The following is a 24,115-nucleotide window of genomic DNA, read 5'->3' on the forward strand; positions in this document are numbered from 1 at the left end:
GCTTTCTAACCAGGGTGGCTGTGCCAGGAGTGAGGTAATCCTGCCACTGTTACCAACGCAGGCTACACACACTCAACCTTTACATCACTTTTCTTTCCTACAGGACATCTCCCAACTTCAACATTTCAAGTGATGATGGATGATCTCTGTTGAAACTTTGGTCTCTCCTGGTTGTTATTTCTGGTCCCACCAATCCACAACCATTTTGTGCCAGACAGGAGAGTGTGGTCAACTGGACAACACGGTATTTCTGGAGCAGGACTCAGCCATGACTCAGCTTTCTCTGGAATAACTGGAGGAGTCCACAGAAACCCCCTGATATCTGGCACTTCTTCCATCCTTGGGACTGCTCTCCTGAACCATCCTTGATTATCAAATGTATTTGGTGATTACAACGAAGATCTAACACAGAATCAACGGCCAATTCTTCAGACACCGAGGGCACGATTCAGCATCATCCCTGAGACAGTTCCTACACTTCCAAACCACTGAAGATGTTGCCAGTAATCACTGCAGAGCTCTCCCAGAAACACCCCAGATAAAACTGCAAATGAGGGATCAGTTAAAGCTGACTCAGCTGAGCAAGAATCTGTTTTGCTCAGAAAAATGCTGCTTTCTGAGCTTCTCTTTAAAACAGAGTGAAAACCCCCCCGAACCCTTGTGGGAAAGTTTGACTTGAAACCCTCTGACTCAAAGGTAAGTGGATTTTTGCCATCTATGGTTCCGTATGCACAAAAAAAGGTCCTCATTTCCTCAATTTCTCACTCTATTCCTTCCAACTGGTAGTTTAGGGTGTTCCTAAGAGAAATTAAAAAGTATGAAGCACAGCCCTTCCTCATACAGGCAATAAACTGTATTTCCACTGAATGAATTCTGCATAAGGGAGAAGAGTATAAAATAAATTTTTGAAAATCCAGATAACAAAACCAGAAACAGTCAGGGCATTCAGTGACTTCCAAATTTAAGCACTGGAAGCAAACACAATCACCTAAGCAGGACATGCCATTTGTGCCTGGGCAGACAACTGTGGTTTTTCTGTGAGCAGCAGCAGGGACTTCTTGGGGCTGTGTTAATTCCTGTGTCAGAGTTCAGGTTTCCTGATACTTGACTTCACAGGGTTTCTTTTAACTGCTCAGACTGTGCCACACTGAACTACTTGGCCTTGAGTTCACCTCAGGCTGGTTGGTTTTGGATAAGAAAACTCAAGAGTTCAGCATCTTCCCTCCCCAGCGTCAGCAGAGAAAAAAATCTCTCAACAAATTAAGCTCCTCCTTTATTTCTCCGGCAGCCTTTCAAGCCTCACTGTCCCGCTCTTCTCCCCCGTTATTTTTTTTTTTCCCTTTTATAACAAAAATAATATCAGAAAAAGCCAAACTGACCTTTTTGGAGAGGGGCATGATGGTGCTGGGTCGGACGAGCCGTCGCTTCTTGCAGCTGAGGACGGGGCGGGTGCGCGCGGCCACGCACGTCCCGTCCGAGGGGGCAGGAACCAGGTTCAGGCGTTGCTTTTTATGCAGGAGCTCCTCAGCTTCCTGGCCATCTCCCTGAGCGTGTTCTGCCAGGCCAGGCTGAAGACTGGCCCAGAAGGGAGGAGAATGAGATCCCGTTACTCACTCAGGCAGGTTGGCGGCTCACACCTGAGCAAACACTGCAAGCTGAGTTTAAAGCCTTGCAGTTCACAAGGTGACAGCTTTTATTAAACCAACTCTAATTTCTGCTTTTACTTCGGTCACCTTCCACTTTCCCACCATTGAACCTTTGACAAAACACCTCTGGAAGCTCCCGAACAAAAAATATTATTTAAAGCCAGTCAACAGAGCAAAAGCCACTCTAGACCCGAACAGCTTTAATCTCAGAATTCAGCTTCCTCCAGAATTACAGCTCAGGGAACCTTAAGACAACAGGTTTGCATGAGTCTAAATGCCAGAGAACACATAATTTTATTAAAAAAATATTTAACCCTGATGTAAAGTTGATTCTGATGAATATCTGAGATCTCTACCTGTAACAACTCTCAGCAGAGAGGTGCAGTGTTAAGATTAACCTCTTTCCTCACACACAAAGGACGCAGCATCCCCGGCATCAATGCCCCCGTGCCCCGGCCAGATCCCAGCACAGCAGCGCCTCATCTACGGAACCTTTTCATGTCTTTTCTGCAAGTGTTTCATTTCTAAAAATGCAAAACATGAAAGCCCTGTGGTCTAAGGCTGTGCAGTTCAAAGGCTACAGGGATACAAAGGGCTCTGTTACAGCCTGCAGTGTTCCAGCTGCAGCCACGGGTTCCTTGATCCGTGATTCCTACGCTTCCTCGCGCTCCATCGGTGCAGGATCCAGCCCTCTCTCCTTCCCGTTTTCCCTCTCTTTTTTCCTACCTCCCTCAAGGAACTGAGCGAGTGCAATGGTTTTCAAGGGGTTTCAAGTGGTTCGACCCTGCAGCATCGTGGAATGTCTTCCACTTGTTTGCATTTACCCAACAGAACCAGCCTGGAGAAAACCAAGACTTTGGGAAGTTTTACTCCCCAGATCAGCGGGATTCGCGATCCCCGGTAACTCCAGAAAAGTGGGTCAGTGGTTACAGGTAATTCTGCAAGTGGGGCACTGGTACCTTTGAATCACACCATTTGCAAAGTGTATTAAAACTACTCGTAAAGAAACCAGTCCTGCCCGTGCTCGGTGCTCGGCTGCCTGCGGGGCCTGTTCGTGTAAACACAGCTCAGCTTAATTCCATTTTCAGCAAAACAATGCAGCAGAAAACCTCAAGCAAGCAATCTCCTCCAAAATGTTTCCAAGCACGATGCACCACCGTGCTTTTGGAAAAAAAAGAGACCATTTTATACCATCGCCAACCCAGTTACAGGCTGGTTTCCGATGGGATGTTGTCAAGACCATAAAAATCACACTCTTCCCATAATATCCCAGCAGCTTACGTGTTAATAACTCCATTGACGGGTCTTGGTGCTCCACAGGGCTTGGTGGGATGGGATTCAGGAGTATTTGCAGCAGAAATACCCAAGTTTTCTAGTGGCTGGGATCCAGAAACACTCTAAGGAAGGATGGGAAAAATATAAATTAATAAAAAAAAAAAAGCTTCTTAAACAACCACAAACTTTCTTACTCCCGGATTCTAGTTGAGGATTCTGCACTGTAGCCATGGATTTCCACAGAGGACTTCAAACCAGGGTTCAGGAGTCACTGTGTGAACATGAGACCAGGGACACAAGGAGTTCTTAGGGAGCAGCAAGAGGACGGATACACGGCAGCGCTTTCATTCCAAGATCCAAAGGACTTTAATTCCCCTCAGGCAACCAGGAGCATGAAAGGCTGAGGGCTTTAAGGAGATTTTAGCATTTTGTCTCCGTGGTGCAAACAAGTTCATCACCACCACCTGTAAACCTCGCAGGCTCTCCTGCAGTTTGGTTTGTGCTGAAAGGTCCCGTCCAAGCACTTTGGGGGAAAATGGGAGGGGAGGGAGAGGAGAACAGACTTGCAAAACTGAATTTGCATTTTAACTCACTGCCTGTGCAAACACGGTCCCAAAAGCACTTTAGAAAGTGTTTTAACTGTGGGGTTGGGATGCAAGCAGGGCAAGTGTGTAATGCTAAAAGTGCCAGATAAACACAAAGCTGGAAACACCTTTTTGGCAGAGGAAAGTAAGCAAACACTGAGTTAAAGACACTGTGCTCTACAATCCCTTCTGCCTTCAGTTTGAAACACGAACTGCCTGGCTCTGCAGGGAGCAGCAGGACTGTCCAAGCCTCCAAGGACACACCAGCTTGGTGCCTCCCACCAGTGGCATTCCTGCTCCCCATCCCAGCAGGTGACAGCTTGGTCCAGCTGTACCACATCCCTGGCACTCAACACCCCCAGTCTCAGCCTTGCAGTCCCTCGGTTTTGGTGTCAGACATGCTCCTCCCTGGGCTAAACTTCATTTCTTCCTTCCTGCAGCACTTCCCACACTCCCTGCCCTGTCTGCAGCTGGGGTTCCCCCTCTGTGCACACACCAGTGGTGCAACTCAAGTACTAATAAAAAAGGCAAAAGCAGAGCTCTGACCCCCATACAGATGTCCAGACTTGTCCCTGACTCCATCCCAAATCCATCCAGATTGCACTGATTAAATCCTCCCTGCAATCACCCCCAACTCAATGAGCAACTAAACCAGGCCAGGGCAGCGCTGGATTAACGGTTTCCAGAAGAGCAGAGACCTGAGTCACCCAGGGAAGGGCCATTTCCAACAACACAGACAACTTCTGCCTGGGCCTGTTTGAGGAACTCTGCTGGGGTTTCTACACTTCTGCTGAAAAAGACGTTTCTTCCACGGGGGAGCAGAGACGGAATCCGACGGGATGGGACCGACCGGCTCATCCGCCACCTGGGCTGAGCAAGATCAGATCCCACCTGAGACACAGGTAAACCCGGCACCCCGGGGAGGTGAGGGCAGGGCAGCAGCTGAACACTTTCCCTCTGCTTTCCAGAGGCTTGGCACGGCTGAGCCTTCACGTGACGGCTCCGCCGGAGGCAGCCCCGGTTCAGCAGGGCGGGGACACATGACTCATAAGCTCTTTTGAAATCGGGTATTTATTTGCTTCTCCACAAAGGGTCTTAAAGGAGGAACTTCTTCTCCAAGAGCTGGCTCCGGCTCAGTGGTTAAAGACAGGGATAGAGGGTGACCTGGCTGCTTCCCGTGGAGGAGCTGGGAAGCATCAATCCAACGTGTATTTATCAGGAGCAGCCCAGGCTCAGCTTATCACCCCGAGATGGGTGTGCACCAACGTGGCCCACGAGAGCCAACACCTCCTGCACTCAGAGCTCCCACAGCAGCTCCTCCTGGATGCACTGCCCAACTCCGTGCCATCCTCCAGGGCTGGCTGGGCACCGAGGCTGGGATCCAGAGCAGCGTTCAGGATCACATCCATGCTCCTGACTGAGCTCTTCTCTGTGTTTTGGGGCTGGAACTCCAGGTCTTGAGGATCCACAGGACTCTTGGAGGGGCGTCAAACATTGAGCTGTAGCACATCTGCTCATTGCACATGAAACCAGCAGACTATCAGGGGCCCTCAGGGCAGGAAAGCAGCTGTGTGTGGGCAGGGAGTCATGAGCCAACACCAGGAATGTTCCCCGTATTCCCAAAAAATCCCAAACAAAACCAGGCAGGGTCAGACCTTATCCTATTAATAGATACAACCCCCTAACTGACTATTTTGAGTGCACCCCCTCGCCAGACGAGCAATCCAAGCAAGGAATCAATCTCAACAGCCAAGTTATGTCTTCAGGGCTTCGTGTTATTTCCATCTTCAGGCAAAAATATTTATTCACCTACTGAGCTTCCAGTTCCCAACAGATATTCCCAGGCCTTATTTGCAAAGCCCTTCCCTCCACTGGCGATAGGATTAGTTCCTCCCAGGGATTATCAGCCACATCCCACGTAGGAAGCCGATGCCCAAGGACACGCATCCGGCCAAGGGAGGCACTCAGGAGAGGCTGAGATCCAAAGGGAGCTGGGGATGAGACAGGATGGATTCCTCCCCTTATTCCACGTTGCAGATGGGTCTCTAACTCTGCCAGTTTGGGGGGGAGGGGAAAGCCCCTAATTCTCACAGCCTGGAGAGTGCCAGAATGATAAGCACCTCTCCAGGAGAGGCCCCAGAGATACCATTCCAGTAAGTGTCCAAACCCGGGAAAGGGGCTAATCTCTGGCTCGAGCAGATCAAGGCTCTGACTCAACACCCCGCCCTAACGAGCTGCTCTAATTAAGCAGGAACCCTCCAGGCAGGATTCTGGTGGCTGACACCTCCAGCACCACCACAGAGGAGCTGAGAGTGTGGAATGACATGTGTGTCCCCGTGGAAAGGGAATAAAACACCTTTTCCAGGAGCAGGCTGCAGGGCTGCAGGGCTGCAGGAGTAGCCATAAGAAAGTGCCAGGTGGGAACCTGCAGCCTGTGTTACGCTGAAAATGTTGTTTTTCACTGCTCTCAGTGTCTATGATTTGTGTCATTGGTACCTCCAGACCTGCCAGAGCGAGCCCTGCAGTAATAAAAGTCTGACTGGAGAGCTCAGACCCGAGTGAAAGGGATGAGAAAAGGGAAAAAGCAGGAAATGAGTAAACACAGCAACAGGGAGGTGGCTGCGAGCAGCAAAAGAGAAGCGAGCAGCTTCTTTTCCATTCACCAGGAATCTACACCTTCTGTTCCAAACATTCCAAGATTGCCTAAGACAGTCTAAAAAAGGACAATGTGATGATTTTGTAAGCGGATGGAAAATGCCTTTACTATGTATTAATGCTACTTGGCCTTAAGCTGAAGGAGGGCAGATTTAGAGCAGGTTTTAGGAAAAATGCTTCCCTGTGAGGGTGGGGAGGCCCTGGCACAGGTTGCCCAGAGAAGCTGTGGCTGCCCCATCCCTGGAAGTGTTGGATGGGGCTTGGAGCAACCTGGGCTGGTGGAAGGTGTCCCTGCCCATGGCAGGGGGTGGAACTGGATGGTCTTTATGGTCCCTTCCAACCCAAACCATCCTGTGATTCCATGATTCCATGTAGGGACAAAGTCAGGTGGGACACAGCCCTTCCACCTGTAGCTTCCCAGGTTGAAAATACACTCACATCAGATAAACATCCTGATTTAAACAGACAAGGAAGAAAATATTCTTCCTATCACTGATAAATTTGCTCATTTTTCTCCGTTATCAGCCTGCCATTCCAGATTAGCTCCCAAACAACAGCCAATCCATCAGTGCAGGAGCTGCTTCCGAGGCGAATCGGAGCTCGCTGTCACTGTGCTCGTTTATTACTCTCCAAGTGCTTTTTGGGTTAAAGCATGAAAAGGAGAGGGGGGGAGCCCACAACAGACGGACCCCACTGTTCCAACCCAGACACTGCGTAATGCTCGTGACTCAGTCACGGCTCCTCAGGCCCTGTCCCTGCTCCCCAGCTCTGTTCCCATCACAACCACCATCCACTGCTTCAGTCGTGAGCAAAACCTGCCCTTTGTACCAAACTCCCCGGCAGTTTTGGGCTCAGCTAATCTGCTAATTAAAGACTTAAACCCCAAACACACACCCGAAAGCCAGTGTCGAGCAAGGAGGGGTTTTATTCCAATCACTTGTCATAACCCCTCTGCGGCCCGGGGTTAATAACAAATTTCACTGTATTTCATGTTATCACTCAGCACCAGGAAATCCTGGACAAAGTCTTACCAGGGACAGAGGAAAAAACTCCAAGTACAGTTTTATGGTCCCTTCTAGTTAAATTTTTTTACCTGTGTCAACTACACTGAACATGAACCTCCAGCACTCCCACTGCAGGGATGCTCTGTTTCTCCCCAGACGTGGGATTGGGAGAGAAAAGCAGGAATGCTGCAGCTTGGGACAGAAAAGCAGGAATGCTGCAGCTTGGGACAGAAAAGCAGGAATGCTGCAGCTTGGGACAGAAAAGCAGGAATGCTGCAGCTTGGCAGCAGAAGTTTGAGCCACGCAGGGACCACCCTTCTCTTCGTACTACTTGACAACTTCCAAATCTTCCATTTTCATACGTCGACGTGTCCCACAGGATCAAAAGTAATCACAGGCAGGCTGAGCAAGCCTTTAGTCTGTGCCCTACATTTCTGCATTAAATAATAAATACCTGGCACTCTGCATAGTTTCCAGTGCATCTCACTGCAATCATTAGTGCCCTTTCCAAGGGGGAACGCTCAGGCAGATATTAATAGCCACATCTTTAGCAGTCTTTGCTAATCATGGTGCTCCCAGTTTGAGGTACTTTTTTTGCTGGAGGGAAAGGATTAGTTGGGATTTTAAAGCTTCACAAAATGCTAATGCATATTACAAAGGTGCCCCCAGGAACTCTGTTCTAAAAGGTGTTTAAACCCTATTGCTTATTAACACCAAGATAACGTGGGAAGGGGCGAGCTGCAGAGCGACAGAGCAGCGATTCCCACGCGGACTCAGGGAGAGGGGCTGCTCCAGGAGGACAGTCCCACCGTTGGAGCATCCCTCTCCCCCACAGCTTTAGGGATGACCCTTCCCTTCCCAAAATTTGTGCAGGTGAAGCATCTGGACTCGGTCAGTCCCGCTGCTGGCACTTACCAGCCGGTCAGCCCCAGGCTCCAGCTTCACTTCGGCTCTAACGGAACGGGACGAATCATCTGCTGCAGGATCAGGGGGTGACGCTTCACCGAGAACTATCAGCCCCTGGAAGAGAGGGAAGGGAACAGGAATTAACTGCGGGGCCTTCGGTCTCCACAGGGAAACTGCACATCCCTCATCCCTCATCCCCCCTCCCGCCAAAACTCCGACCGCCGCGATTTTCAGATGTGATGCCAAAGCCAGTCCCTGCTGCCTGGATTTTCCTGACATCGCAGCTGAACTCAGGGAGGGGAGGACAGTGGCTGGAGCCAGATCACGTGCCTTCAGCCCATTAATGGGGCACGTTTAGCTCCCTCGGGCAAAACTGCTGAACCACCGCTTGTGTCCCTCTTCCCACCGCTCCCTCCCCCTGCTCCCGCAGGAACTCCGGGGAGCCACGTGCCAGCCAAGCCAAAGGGAACGTTCTGCTGGAGCACAGAGCAGGAAGCGACTGCTCTCATCGTGCAAAGTGGAACTCGCCACCTCAGCCAAGCAAACAATTTTGAGTGGGTGCCAAAAATCTACAGTCAAACTCATTACTCTGAGCAGGCATCCCCTCCCCCCCCCACCAAAGAAATGATGTTCACAAAATTCAGCAAGGCAAGAAAAGCACTGATAAACAAGGCATTGCTCTGAACCAGTGGGACAAAGCACAGTGGCAGAGCACTGCTATATCAGGCTTAACAGATGTTGTCCTGTTCATGTTTCACTCTAAGTGAAGTTTAATCTTAAGGCAGGACTGCTTTGCCCTTTGAAAAACACAAAGTGAAAGAAAATCATTGTAATGATGCATATTCTGAGCTATATTAAACAAAGCAGGGCAAAATGCACAAGGGATTAGGGAGTTGGTAGAACCTACAGGCCATGAACACGGTCCAGGACAAAGACAAGCCCCAACAAGTTTGCATTTGGTCAAACAGAGAACTGTGAAAGGGCTGCTCAGATCGAGAACAGGCAGATCAGTCATCTGGAAACAATTCTGGAGGTTGAACGGTGTGTCACAAGAAAGTGAGCCTGGAAGGGAACCTGGACACGTCATCTGGAGAGAGGAGAGAGCTCCAAGGCTTCCCTCAAAGTCACAAAGTCAGATCTCACACGGCCAGTGGCACAGGACGCCGTGGAAGTCGCCTGTAATTCTGTGGCAGAGGGTTGGAACTGGATGATCTTTAAAGTCCCTTCCAACCCAAACCAGTTTGGGGTTTTATGACTCCAATGCTGATCTTTTGCCTCGACACAACGTGCTGTGCAGCACATCCGTGGTGTTCCACGAGGATCCTTGTAGCCCACAGGTCAGGGACACTTCATTTTAAAACAGTTCATAAACTAAATACAACCGTAGGTGGCCTCTGACCAGCAATGAGGAAGCAGCCAGAGCCTGGAATAAACATGATGATGGTTTTCTAGAATTTTCTGACGTCCCAGAAGGACGTTTAGGGGATGAGAGAGGCTGGAAGTCTAAACTCCAACACTGCTGGGATTTTCCTCCACCCTGAAAGCAACATTTCACCACAGCTTCTAGAGCCACCCTAGGCCCTGCTGCAGCAGAGAGCTCAGCCAGCTCCAAAAAAGGGAGAAACTGGGACTGAGAGCAAAATTGGAACCAAGGAAACTGCTTCCCTTTGACACCCCAGAAAGCATTTGGGCCTGGGCATCAGGAACAGAAACTGCCACCAAGGACTTGTGAGGAGGAAGAGGATGAAGGGAGCTCTTCCATGCCCCAGGAAGGAGCAGTGATTCATTTTACATGCTGTGGGTATTTGTTTGGAAGCACATCCCTTTAGTGGTGACTCTGAAGCAGAGGCAAAGCTTAATACAGCCTTCCCTGCTTTGCTTCTAAGAGTTTTAAATCTCCATTATTTACACACATTTTGAATAATAGAGGGGAATTAGAAGGGCAACATCAAATTTCCTTTCAGGAAAGGAAAGTGCATCTGAATTATTCCAAGGTCCCAAAACCACTTTCCATCAGCATTCTTCAAAACAAAGAAAAAAGGAAGGTTCCCCTACAATGTTTATAGATGACTTTGCTGCTTCTTTACTCCCATTTTTATCACTAATTATGGTACTAATGAGAAGTCAATCATATAGATCTCAGACAGACAGATATTGAGGTAGATTTTGGATGTCTCAGAGTCCTGGGATCAGCAGCAGCTTCTGCCCAGGGACTAGAGGGTGAAGAAAAGGACTGACACACATTAAAACACACCAGGAAGGGACTGAGCATCCTGAACAGCCCCACTGAGGGACAGCAGCATCTCTTATCTCACCCTAAGCCCAACACAACCACTGCAGACACAGGAAACTCATGTGAGAGCTTCAAATTCTTCCAGCAAGAGGCTCCTCCTCACTCCCACCCCACCCTTCCCATCACGAGGTTCTCTTGACTCAGCAGCTTGAGCAGAGCAGAGCACAGCCCTCCCCCAGGGGACAGGAGGCTCACAGAGCATCCCAAATCCTCTGGGGGAACACAGTGAACCCATCTGGGATGGTCTGGGAACATGTGGGGCCCAGGTCTGCAGAGATGTGCAAAACAACCCTGCTTTTAAGGGGTTTCAGTCGACCAAGTCTGCCACTGCACAGAATTCCTGCAGGAGCCCTTCATCTTAAAATACCTCTTAGTCCATCAAAGAGTGAAGCTTGTGAGAGGCACAGAAAGAGAGGAAAAATGCTGTTTGCTCCTCTCCAAACACGGAGCATCTGCCACCCACACAGGCAGGGAGGTGCAAAGGCTGGGTGTGAAGGGGGACCAGCTCCACACCACGGCCCAAAAACGCAGGTTTGTGAACAGAAACAAACCCTCCTGATTGCCTTCAGTGACACCCAGACCTTCAAATCAACTGCACACACCCTTCCAATCCAAAGGCACAACAGCCTGCTGTTTCTGAGTGCCTGAAAACAGGGTATCCTACAACCAACCCTGAGCACGTGTTCCCTGGTTTGTTGTTCTCCTCCCCATCTCACCAGGCTCTGGCTGAGCCGATCCCAACGTGCCTGGAACACAACTCCTGCTGAGACACCCAGGCAGCAGCACACCCTCAAAACATGAGGTTATTTTTGACTGCCTGGTCCTTCCCTTGCTTTGATCTGACGCAGCAATGTGTTTTTCTTGAAGGGTACGCTGGGCTGCAAACTCTAACATCTAAAAGTAATTAACCTAAAAAAAAAAAAAAAGGCTGAAATAGAGTTTCTTCGAATTTCAGAACTTGCAGAACTTTGAATTCTTGCAGCAGTAACATTTTAACCTCCTTATGGCCAAGTAAGCTGCAGTTATGTTGATAGAAAAAACAAGGTGTTTCCAAATTCTTTAATTGTTTTTCCTTGTACAGTCTGAAGCCAAATCCATTCCAACAAGCCCATGTTAGTGAAACACGGGGTTGTTTTTCTAGTTTCCTACACTTGTCCCAAGCTCTTTTCTGAATCTCACTCTGGGTTTTTCATTGATGAAAACAGAGGATGTTGTACAAGAGCTCGATGACAGCTGAGTGCAAGAGGTGTCTCCAGCAAGCCCCGTCAGAGATGGGGGGTGTGATACTCGTGGTTCTTGTTTTTTCTTGTTCAGGCAGAACAGCCACTACCCAAAACTCTGAACATCTGACCTCCCCTTCACCTGAAGGGACGTGTTTTGTCTTAAATCCACGTATTGGGTTATCACAGTTGAGGTTTTGTTTGAACAAATCAAAGGAGTGACATCCTGTCTGCCAAAACCTCCGCTGGATTTCTCGCCTGTCCTTTCAGACCTGGAGACTGCAACCTCAGATAAAAACACATGGGATGCTTGCAGCCATTACCAGGCCATTCCATGAGCTTGTCACGTTGTCATCACCCAGTGAAAACCCTGAACCTTCATGAGTTTTCTCATTTCCTCCATTACTTAACTTTTAGCACATAAATGTTCGGATATTTCGTATTTTGTACTTAAAAATCATGTTGCAAAATGGGCTTTAAGACAGAAGGAAGATGACTCTTTGTGAAGAATCACTGATTTGACATAGAGCCAGTTCCCAGCAGCCTTTTGGTCTAATCTCAGTAATGGATTCTGCTCACAAGCCGTGCTCTTCCACCTCCTCATTCAGAGCCCTCACTCACTCAATGAGCCTGTTTTTCTGCACAGCTGCTTAAAGTCCAGCCTCCCTCCCCTGCCTGTGCTCTCTACCCCCTGGAAGCCTCTCCCCACCACCCCCAGAGCACCACACATCTTGGGAAAAGCATTTGCCAGGCTGAATTCCTGAGGATCTCTAAGTTGATGCAATACCATGAGCCTTCTTGCCACAAACTCCAGACATTCCTCCCTCCAAGGCCTGACATTTAGATGTGCATGCCTGAACAAGCCCCAGTAACAATTCCTTCCCCTCATCCCTTCTCTGCTCCCCTCCACTCTCCCACCATCTGAGAGCAAGTCTGAAAAAAATAACTCCTTCCACAGAGAAAGGTCAGCATCCAAAAATGGCCTTTTTTCATGATTCAGACTCAATTTTAAGCCTGTGCTGTGTGATAGCATCTGAACTAACTTCCTCTACAGTCCCCTCCCTTCCCCAGTTAAGTTGTTCCTCATCCCCATCTTTAGCTACTCCCAAAAAGAAAGAATGGGAAGGTTTTAAAAGAAAAAAAAAGCCAAATAAAAAAGAGAAAGGTCTGAGGGATGGGGAACAGCATCACACGTGCAACAGCAACAGCTCTGTTCAGCACCAGAGACTGGCTTTAAAGCAAGGTACTGCTCCCTCCGTGTTATCACGTTGAACCAGGGACAGGAATTACACTCAGCCCGAGCCAAATTGCATCACAATTAGTCACAGCTGCTTTGGGAGAGATGCAGGGGGGGAAAAAAGCATCAGACTCCACATCCACACTCTCCACTGCACCAGGAGAGAGCCACTGGGAGGCAAAGCAGAAGCACAGGCATCCAAAGGCATCCAGGTCTCACCTTATTGGCTCTGATCTGCTTGTAGATGTCCGTTTGCTGCCGGATCCGGTATTCCAGGTCCGAGACGTGGGCTTGGAGCCAATTCCAGCGGCTGACGATGGCTGCCCGGTCTGCTGCCCATCTCCACTCTGCCCTTCGCCTCCTGGGAAAACAGAGAGGGCACGGGGGGGTTATTTGGAGCGCGGTTTTAATGGTCCAGGCCACAAAAATCCAAGCAGAACGGATGGAGAGATGACAAGCTCCATCCTGGATGGCACAACTGACACCACCTCAGCACTGCTAATCATCACCAATGAACTCCAGACATGCTGGAAGGGCCATGTCTCTGCAGAACAATTTTCAAACAACTTTTGGTGCCCAATGACTGAAGTCCTGCCCATGCAAGCGTTAAGATTTTATTCCACGCTCAGCTGAAGCAGCAGCTCCAGTCCTACCTGGCCACAACTGCCAGACCCACTTTTCCAAGACTTGGAGAAAACCAAACCATCTGCCCTCCCTCCTCGTTGAAAAAAATCCATCTGTCCTCCCTCCTCTATAAAAAAAACCCCTCTGTCAAATCCACCTGAACACCACAATCAAACCTCAGTGGCAGGTTTCACAACCACCATCGTTGGGGTTTAAGAGTAACTGCTTGGAGAGGAGTGACAGAGCCAACAGCACCTGGCACAAGGTGCTGCAAAGGACAGGCACCAGCAAAGCTGATTTCTGCATCTGATGGAAGGACCAAGCAAATAAAGAAGCCAGGAAATAATATCGACTGTCATCAAAACACCCTTAATCTTTACTGCTGCACTCCAGGGCAGAAAGGAACACAAGGATGGTAAGGCATGGATAAATCCACGGCTCCACTCCCCACAATTAAAGCCTTAATATCATGAAAATACACCCTAAGCATCCCAGTTCCAGTGCATAAATATTAAGGCTGCCCAGAAAGGAGGAAACCCCCGACATGGTGCAGAAACAAAGCACCAGCAGGATGTGCTGACAGATCCAGAGCCGCTGCACAAAGCCTTCGCCACAGCTGGATGTTTGGCAATTAAGAAATTAATCACAGAATAATTCCCTTTGCCCACCTCTCCCCCTCCCTCCTTCTGCAGCAATTTTGAACCAGCCTGGCATGTGGGGCAGGGGAGTCACTGCAATGTCCAGATGTCTCCTCCAAAATCCAACCAGAAAGTCCTGTGCTGGGATGAACCCGTTTCGGAGCCGAAAGCAGCCCCTGCAGCAGAACCACCACGTGGGGAATGAGGTTCAGTCCTGAGGCTGCCCCAGCTGCAGAGAAGGGAAGGAGCAGCAATCACCAAGTTCTTAGAAAAATCTGCTCCTCCTGAGCCTCTGCCCTGGTTTAGTTGTAACTGTACCAAGTGCACTCGGCTAAAAATGAAAGAGATACAAAAAAGTCCCAGGGTTATTACGAGTTTCAAATCAGATAATAGAAATACCTTGAATAGGAGGAGTTGGTTGCTTCGAACTGCAAGTGAAACCCATGAATTTAGAGCAAGACACATTATCCATATTCCTGCTGGACCTTTTGGCTGCAGTGCCAACACAGACAGGGACAAATTCCCACCAAAACAGGCGACAGTATCCTCTGCCCACAGCCCTCCCAAAGACCATTTTCAGAACAGCTTTAGGAATTTGAGTCCTTCTCTCTGCAGTATTTCCCTGTGTAAAGGGCCTGCTCTATTTTTATCGATGCTGACCTTATGTTTGGTGGAAATTTTACAATTTGTTGCAGCTGGATGGCACAGCAAGGCCAGATCTTAATCCTGCATCAACAACACCGGGAATATCCAAGAGAAAGCTGGAGGGGGACTCGAACAGCACAGTGACAGGACAAGGGGGAATGGCTTCAAACTGCCAGAGGGCAGGGTTAGATGGGACACTGGGAAGAAATTCTTCCCTGGGAGGGTGGGAAGGCCCTGGCCCAGGTTGCCCAGAGAAGCTGTGGCTGCCCCATTGATTCAATATTTAATAGGTACACCTGCAAATAACCAACTCTGCTGGTGGATGGGCTACCCCTCCAGATTTTAAGGATTTCCACTGCTAACATCACTGCTGTTCTAAGAGTCAAGTCTGGACAGAATTCCATTTCCAGGACAGATGCAGTGGTGATGGCACAGCCATGTGTCCCTTTTCAGTGAAGGATCTTTATCAGGACCAATTTAGAGATCAGTTTATATGTATTTTATATCCTTCCAGTGCCCAAAGGGGCTACAAGAAACATGGAGAGAGACTGTTTCCAAGGGCCTGGAGGGACAGGACAAGGGGGAATGGCTTCAAACTGTCAGAGGGCAGGGTTAGATGGGACACTGGGAAGAAATTCTTCCCTGGGAGGGTGGGGAGGCCCTGGCACAGGTTGCCCAGAGAAGCTGTGGCTGCCCCATTGTTTTCAGAAGTAAGTTTTTAGAATCAAACGCTGCTGAGAGCACGTTCCAAGTGCCACCTGCCTTGACTGCCTCTGCAAAAACTACAAAGCACCTCTGCCTGTTAAATACATCTCATTCTCTTGCTCAGATTACACAGAAACTGAGATTAAGTATGAAAAAAAACACAACCAACAAACCACCTTCCATCCATTTAGTTCCCCAAAGCGACATGGCAGCAGCAGCAAACCCGCTCCTCACCTTAAAATCAGGACACATCCTACCCCAGAAAAGCCCACTGGATTTAGACCAAAAATAACCCAAGGAAGCGAAACACAGTAACGTACACTTCATCCTCTGACACCCTGCGGCAGAGGGGGAGGAGGGGAACATAATGATGGCTCAGCCACACTTTCCAAAACAGCACCGAGCGTAGTGTGGGCTCTATATTTAGAACTGAGCCTTTTCAGAGCCTGTTCAGTCACACCCTGCACTGGGAGGTGCTGTCAGCAACATGTATGTCGTGTGTGTTCTCCTCATGTGGATCAGCTCTTGGGTAACCAGCTCTGTACATGCCTCAGCTCTAATAGCTATGCAAATATTCTGTGAAAATGATTATTTGCCTGTCTAGCATTAGAAAGGAGCAACCATGCACAACACACAGAGTCTGCAGTGACCACCGGGGATCTGAGACCTCAGCTCTGGGGCAGAGGGAAACCCACTCCTTTCTTTCTAAGCCTGAACTACCTGAAGGGAGCCTAAAAGAAAAGAGGGACTTTTTATAAGAGTATGAAGTGACAGGACAAGGGGGAATGGCTTCAAACTGACAGAGAGCAGGTCTAGACTGGATATTAGGAAAAATTCTTCCCTGTGAGGGTGGGGAGGCCCTGGCACAGGTTGCCCAGAGAAGCTGTGGCTGCCCCTGGATCCCTGGAAGTGTCCAAGGCCAGGCTGGACAGGGCTTGGAGCAACCTGGGCTAGTGGAAGGTGTCCCTGCCCATGGCAGGGGGGTAAAACTGGATGGTTTTTAGGGTCTCTTCCAACCCAAACCCTCCTGTAATTCTGTGATTCTATGTAGGGACAAAGTCAGGTGGGATACAATCCTTCCATCTGCACATTCCCACGTTGAAAATACACTCATGCCAGATAAATATCCTGATTTAAACAGACAAGGAACAAAAGAGACACCTTCCACTATCCCAGGTTGCTCCAAGCCCCGTCCAACCTGGCCTTGGACACTTCCAGGGATCCAGGGGCAGCCAGGGCTGCTCTGGGCAACCTGTGCCAGGGCCTCCCCACCCTCACAGGGAGGGATTTCTTCCTAATATCCAATCTAAATCTCAGCTTCAAATCCATCACTCAGCCCATCCACCCACCAGTCCATCCTGCTTTCTGCTGAGTCCGTGCAGCTGAATTCCAACAGGAAGGACAGAGGCAGCCCAGACAAACTGAGGGAATTAGGGATTAGCAGACTTATTTTTCACCAGGAGACTGCCCTACTAAAGGCCCAGCTGCAAAGTGAGCAGAGCAGATCCACCAGCTGCTGCTAAACCATCCTGATAATGACATGGAAGAGCACAGAGATGGAGTGAGAACTGAGCTCAGACTGGAGAGTCACGGGCTGAAGGGGAACTCTGCTATCTGAACCACCTGTAGGAGTCAGCAGGAATGGATGAGGAGCAGCCAGGGTCTGCAGGGAGATGGTTTCTGCCACTCTGAGCACCTGAGCAAACCCAAATCACCGGGATGTGAAATGAGGAACAGCAGGTCATGCTGGAAGGAAGGAAGAGTCGGTACCAGGAGAGAGAATTGCACTGCAGAATCACTGAGCAGCTCTGCAGGCAGCCAAGAGAGAGAGCTGGAACAGCAAGGGGAGGGTTCCCTGGGAACCAGGGAATGCTTCTGGCAGCAGTGCCAGGGAGCCAGCACATCCCAGGACCCGGGAGCCCTCGGATGTTCTCTGCCGGCCCCTCCCATCCAGTGCAGAGGCAGATTAAAGCCCCAACACGAGGCATAAGCTCCAGCTTTCCAGGCACTTTCCATATGGTTCCCCTCCTCCACTATTTACTGGCATATTCCCAGGGGCTTTGCTGTCCCCTGGAATGCAGTCACCTACCAACAGAGGCCACGCTGGGTTTGCTCTCCCCTTTCCTACACAGCTTTCAATGGGAAAAAATCACCCAAGAGGGGTTCAAAGCTCTGGATTCTGAGATCTCCCTGGAGACACAAACCTCAGCCTCTCTCACCTGCCAGAGGCAAGCTGGGAAGGTGTTAGCACAGCCCATGTGGGAGCCTCAGCAGGGCATTAGGACAGAGCCCAAGAGGGACACAATGGGACGTTTCTTGAACCAGACAACCAGTCTGTGCCCACCACGTGAGGCTGCAGTACTGGGAGCGAGGAGATGCCTGCCAGGTGACCTCAGCTGGGGCTCCACTCTGACAATCCTGAACGTACCGTGCTGTGGGGAGAAGGATTGAGGCTCTAACACCCATCTGAGACAGAGCTGGGTCAGTGTTTCACTATCTGAGGGGGAAGGAAGGGAGTGGAGGTTGTACAACAACGTCCACGGAGCTTCCGCTGCAACTGCCTGGAGCTGCTTCTTCATGGAGGCTCCATCCTGATCCACTCTTGTGGCCAAATTCCCCTTTTCTCATGCCCAATCCCACCTCAGCACACACCCTTTCCCACCAAAGGCAAGGCCCACACTGAAACCCCGGGATTGCTCCAGAGCTGTTGTCCCTGTTCATCCCTTGTGGGTCTGCCAGACTTTGGGTCTGTCAGAGCTTTGTCTGGATGCTGCTGGTCTGCCAGGACCTGCTCCCAGCACCCAGCTGCTTGGCTGTGGATTGATAACAACCTGGTTTTGGCCTCACGTGGCCGTTCAGACACTTGTCCTCTCCCCGAGGAACCGGGAAGAAACCCACGTGTGAGATCCCATCATCACTTCCACATCCCAGACTGCACCAGCCAACTGGCAACTGCAGGAAGCCACAGTCCCATCCCAAGTTTTGATTCTGCTCCAAAATCTCTGCACAAGCTGCTTTCTTCTTCTTCCCAGCTCTGTACTCAACTCATTCCACCAAATTCCTGCCAAAATGCTCAGAAGTTCATTCTGTGCCTTTCCTGGAGCTGCCCAAACACCAGCACTGATGCAATTCCCTGCTGGGAACCAGCACTGGGATCTCGCTGCCAGCAACAGGGACACACCGGAGCCAAGCTCCCACTCCCACCTTTGAAAGCAGCTTCAAATATGACAGTTTACCACATTCAGCCATCACCTCTATTAAAGGGCAAATCTCCCCAGTAACAATGTGTATTTTCCTTGTGTTACCACCCCGAGGCACCGGCCGTGGGGAAGGTCAGAGGCGGGAATGTTGGCACTGGTGCGATGCCGACTCCTGAACAACAAGGAGGTGCCAAGAGAAATCTCGTGGTTAAATCAACTCCTGTTGATTCACCAGGGACTGAAAACATCAGCATTAAAATCAGGCTAAAAGAAGTTTCCCACCCCCTTTCTCTGATGATTTTTGAGGGGCTCAAAGGCCAGTACTAAAAATAAAGTAAAATACTGGTATATTTGCTGTTAGAGCTCATGGCAGGGACAGCACCACCACTGCTCACACACCCTGGAAATCCAGGTCATGAAGATGCTCCAAGGGCTGGAGCACCTCTGCTATGGAAACAGGCTGGGAGAGCTGGGGGTGCTCAGCCTGGAGAAGGCTCCAGGGAGACCTCAGAGACCCTTCCAGGGCCTAAAGGGGCTCCAAGAGAGGGACTGGAAAAGGGCCCGGAGTGACAGGACAAAAGGGAACTATTTTAAACTAAAAGAGGAAAGATTTAGATGGGCTATTGGGAAGAAATCCTTCCCTGGGAGGGTGGGGAGGCCCTGGCACAGGTTGCCCAGAGAAGCTGTGGCTGCCCCTGGATCCCTGGAAGTGTCCAAGGCCAGGTTGGATGGGGCTTGGAGCAACCTGGGCTGGTGGAAGGTGTCCCTGCCCATGGCAGGGGGTGGAATGAGATGAACTTTAAGGTCCCTTCCAACCCAAACCATTCTGGGATTCTGTGACTCTATGACGTGCCCAAGTAAAAAAACCCCGTGCTCTGCTCACACAGACAATTCTAAGCATCATCTCCAAGCACTGCACAAATGCAACTTTTTTATTTGCTCTTGTAATCTTTAGCTGTGCCTCACTAAAGAAAGAGATTTGAACCCAATTCAGCTGCTATTTTCCTGCAGTTCATATATTCCCGGAGTTCATTCCTCAGCCCACCAAGCCTTTACCCTTCTTTCTGGTATTATTTTAGATCAATGCAAAACCAGATCGATGGGTGGAGCAAGAGTTAAAGCTCTGCCAAACACACTCTCATGACAACTCGGAGAGAGGGAGAGCAAACCCCACAAGGCTCGAGAACAATCTCATTAGCTGATCGTAACATTTCTGCCTGTGAAGAAGCCAAAGTGAACAATTTGTTCAGCTGAACACCCGCCCCCACCCCTGGACAGAACCATCAGCTTTGAAGAGCTCTTGTATTCCCAGCATGTGCTCGGCACTCCGCTGGATCTCCTTCAAACCTCCCCTCGGTTCATTCATTCCCGGATCCAGAGAAACCCGAGACCTCCAGGGGTTGGGAGTAAAGAGTTATTTCCACTGGAAAACCCCCACTGCTCGAGGGAAATTTGGGAGCACAAATCCGAAAGCCTGAGCAGGGCCAAGCCAAGCTCCTGCCCAAGGGAGAGGCTCGAGGCCTCAGGGAGCAGCAGGATCTGCACCCAAACACAGCTCAGCACAGCTGCCCTCCTTCTGGTGAGGAGGAACCATCCAAACCACTCCACCACCCCAGCAGCCATCGCTCGGATCAGGATATGAGAGGTTTGGTTTGGCATCTCTAGTTCATTTCTATTAAAGAAGGGGGAAAAAAAAAGGAAAAGAAGAAAAAAAAAAATTGGCATCTCTTACCAGCTGCCTGAAGTGCTGCACAGAGATCCTGGCAGGACCAGAAATCACAGAATCCAAATCTCCACTACACCGGTTGCAGAAATGGTACCCAGCCCACAGCCCAACACCAGCATGGAGCCCCGTGTCCCAGCAGCCCCTCATCCCAAGGGAATGCTCCAGACCAGAGTTCATTTCTTGGCATTCTCCCCATTCTCCCCTCTCTGCAGTCTTTGCCCCAGGCCAGTCTCTCATGGCAGCATCTTTCCCCAAAACATCCCCAAATCCCTTCCTAGTGGAAGGTAAATTCAGCCTAAGGATCCAAGAAAACCCTCGGATGAGAACAAAACTCAATCCACAAACAGACCTAGAGACAGGGAAACAAAAGAGGGAAATTAAAAATACCAAAGTGAAACAACTGCCAAGGTGGAGGGGCAGGGGACACCCCCCAACCTGCTCATGGCACCGAAAATACCAAAGCTACCAAACCACCTTCAGCCCATCCTGCCCATGAACACACTGTGCTGGGATTCACAACAATTTTAACTCCTTTAAAAGCTCTGTAACAAAAATACATTGGGATCAACCTCTTGAGAAAGTTTCCCCCTGAAATGGAACGTCAGGGGATTGTTTATATTGCTGAACATAATCACCACTATCCACATACCTCGAGATCAGGCTCACCTTCACAAGATTTAAACTTCTGGAGTGCAAAGAAGTTACTCCTCAGAAAAGGAGTAAAAACAAGCCCTCTACTAAACTGACCTGCCTTCTTCCTTAAACTGTCCTTAAGACCAGGTTGGACGGGGCTTGGAGAAACCTGGGCTAGTGGAAGATGTCCCTGCCCATGGCAGGGGGTGGAACTGCAGGATCTTTAAGATCTGCTCTAACTCAAACCCTTCTGGGATTGTCTGATCCCCTTTAATGTACTATTTTGAAAAGTATGTGCCACTTGAGAGGAAGGAATAACCCAGTGAATTCTATGGAAGCACACACACAGACACGTGGAGCAAACAAACTGTGCTTGGTTTCTCATCAGTAAACTAAAAATCACCATTTTATTTACCTCCTGTTCTGAGCTCAGAACAACCCTGCTGGCTGGTGAACCACCACCTGCACAAACTGTAACGTCAGTGCTCACACCCCACGCCACACTCAGGGGCTGGCTGTGCTCCAGGAATGGAGTTAAGGTCCCAAATCAGCAGTTCCAGAGCACCACCATCCAAAGGCTGGACTTGGTGGTCTTAGAGGCCTTTTCCAACCTAAATGACTCCCTGATTCTGCGAAGGTGAAGCTCCCCATGGCCCCAGGTGTCACACCAGGCCCACTGTCTGGGACACTGTGACACAGCATTTCATCCCGGTGTGTAACACCCGGAGCCCACAGCCTCCAGGGCTGGATCCTGCAGTGGTGCACAGCAGCAGTGACTCACAACGTGCTGCTGATGCTGAGTCACTCGCCTTGTCTGCGCTGGCCCTTTCTCCAGCCCCATCCACAATCCCAATGGGAACACGGGAACCTCGAGAGGAACACGGGGCAGCTCTCCCCGAAGCCTGGAAGTGGGACAATGGTGCCTCAAAAGCAGAGAGGATCCCTCAGGAGGTTTTGGTTTTACAAGCTGGAAGGATACAATAAACATCTTCTGTTTGGATGGTGACCCTAAAATACCATGAGCACAATCACAGAATGTCAGAGTTGGGAGGGACCCCCAAGGATCATACAGTCCAACTCCAGGCCCTTCCCAGAACACTCCAACAATCCCACCCTGTGCCTGAGAATGTTGTCCAAACTCTCCTTGAGCTCTAGAAGATTTGAGGCTGTGACCACTGCCCTGATCCAGTGCCCGACCACCCAGAAGGAACTGTGGGATCTCAGGCACCAGCTCCCACACAGGGTCAGGATGTTTTGTTCACACAGCAGCAGCTCCACCACGATTCCCTCTCCCTGTGTCCATCTCACCCACGGCCAAGCCAACAGGAACCAAACCCCGGCCGGGATGGACTCTGGGCCAGCAGGCAGCACTGCATCCCGAGGTCCCAACCCAACAGGAGCCACCACTCAGACACCAGGCAGAGAGTGGGAAGTGATAAGGGGTGATGCTTTCCTGGCAGAGCTTCCCATTCCCACAGGTCCTGCCAGGCAGGAAAACCCCTGCCCAGCAGATCCCGCAGCAGTTCAGGCTGTGCCACACCTAGGACAGGCAGTCCCACTATTTTTCCTTCCTCTGCCTCAGTTTACCTGCAGCACAAGCTGCAGTGACTCCTGGCTCTTCCCAGGCAAGGAAATCATGGCAGAGGCCACCGCTGGCTCAGGGCTGATCTCCAGGAGGAGCCTCCTGTAAGCTCTGCCTGGATGAAAAATGTGCATTCTCCGCCTTGTCAGCCTCCATTCAGCTTCCTTCCATTAATGGGCAAATCCACAGGGATATGGAAGTGTGAGGGGGAAATACGTAGACCAGAAACCACCACTTGAGCACTGCAGAGCATGCCAAGGTTCTCTTGGTTTGGGGTTTTTGTTTCATTATTTTTCCTAAGCTTCGAAGGCATGTTATTCCATCTCACTACTTTTCCTATCTTCCTCCATCTCATCTATTCCCAAAGACTGCTGCAGAGAAGGATCTTCCTGAAACGCTCAACATGGATACAGAGCCAGCTCCAGCCCTCTGCTCCCAAAATGCCACTTCACCCAGTTCCTGTGAAGCTCCTGCTCTCCTCCGCTGCCATATCACCACCCCCCAGGCTCACTTAACTTCTGCAGCTACCCCGAGGTGTCATCTGTGTAAAAGAAGAAAGAAAATAAGTCTTAATTGTCCCTGGAATCCAGAAAGCCCCTAATCATAGGGGTTCTATGCTCTGGTGCACCATTAACTAGAGAGAGGTTTCAACACAGTGACCATCACTTGTGATTTCACTTTCCACTGAGTTCATGGCCAAGGCATGAATTCAGCAGCACATGGACCAGCCAGAAGCAAACCAGCCCAGCTCAGCAGAAAGCTCTGCTCACACTCAGAGTTTAGTTGATTCCTTTCTTAGTTTCCAGAATGCTTTTAAGATCTTTGCTGAAATTCTTCCCGCTGCTTGCCAGGGGTAGGTCTGAACTTTTGCGCTGTTTCAAATCCAAGTGCCCCAGATCTTCACACCGTGACATTTATGCACTGCCCCAAGCACTTATTCAGCTGACTGTCTGAAAAACAGCCATTCCCAGCTCGAGCTGCTCTTCAGCCCTCAGCAGCAACAATTGTTCTGTGACAATAGCTGAAAATTCGGAGTTTATTCTTTCAGCTGCCAATGCAAGTACTTTGGGCCACGTCTGGATCCTGTTTCGGCCCCCACGAACAAGGTGTGGGGAGAGAAGGGGAAGGTGGGGACAGGAGGTGGGATTAGAAGAGTGTGGACACCAGGAGCTGGGTGTTACACTGGGAAAAATGACTCTCCTGGGGCACGGCAGAGCAGCCAGCTGAAAAATACCATGTTCTAAGAGAATTTATTGGCCCATTTTTCAGTATAGTTCTCCACACGCTCACAGGCACCGAGGCAGGCGCAGCAGAGCAGCTCCTACTGCTAATGGGAAGATTCTGCCTGATCATCAGCATCATCCCAGAAATTAGGGCAGTCTCTTACACCTAAATCCAGGAGTGAGAAGGTGAGACCACATCATCTACCAAAGGTCTTTCTGCCATGACTGTGCTGTCAGTCCACTGGGAATTTTCCCCTTAGAGCTCTGGTTAAGATCATCTTAAGATCATCTGGTTAAGATGCCATTCTCAGCATTACAA

The 24,115-nt window shown here is 50.0% G+C and overlaps 1 protein-coding gene across 3 annotated transcripts in view; it reads right to left on the bottom strand.

The window, feature by feature from the left end:
• The window catches only part of KANSL1 (KAT8 regulatory NSL complex subunit 1), a 107,326-nt gene that overhangs the window by 13,576 nt on the left and 69,635 nt on the right, over positions 1–24,115 (bottom strand). For all 3 annotated transcript variants that reach the window (XM_039380365.1, XM_039380367.1, XM_039380366.1), the window contains exons 3-6: positions 13,040–13,181; positions 8,080–8,184; positions 2,928–3,043; positions 1,380–1,575 (exon numbers count right to left, since the gene is read on the bottom strand). In XM_039380365.1, coding sequence (XP_039236299.1) covers positions 1,380–1,575; positions 2,928–3,043; positions 8,080–8,184; positions 13,040–13,181 — 559 coding nt within the window. The remainder of the gene's footprint in view (positions 1–1,379; positions 1,576–2,927; positions 3,044–8,079; positions 8,185–13,039; positions 13,182–24,115) is intronic.

This window comes from Pipra filicauda, unplaced genomic scaffold (genome assembly GCF_003945595.2).
Source record: "Pipra filicauda isolate LSUMZ 115617 unplaced genomic scaffold, ASM394559v2 scaffold193_size2426894_pilon, whole genome shotgun sequence".
NCBI classification, from domain to species: domain Eukaryota; kingdom Metazoa; phylum Chordata; class Aves; order Passeriformes; family Pipridae; genus Pipra; species Pipra filicauda.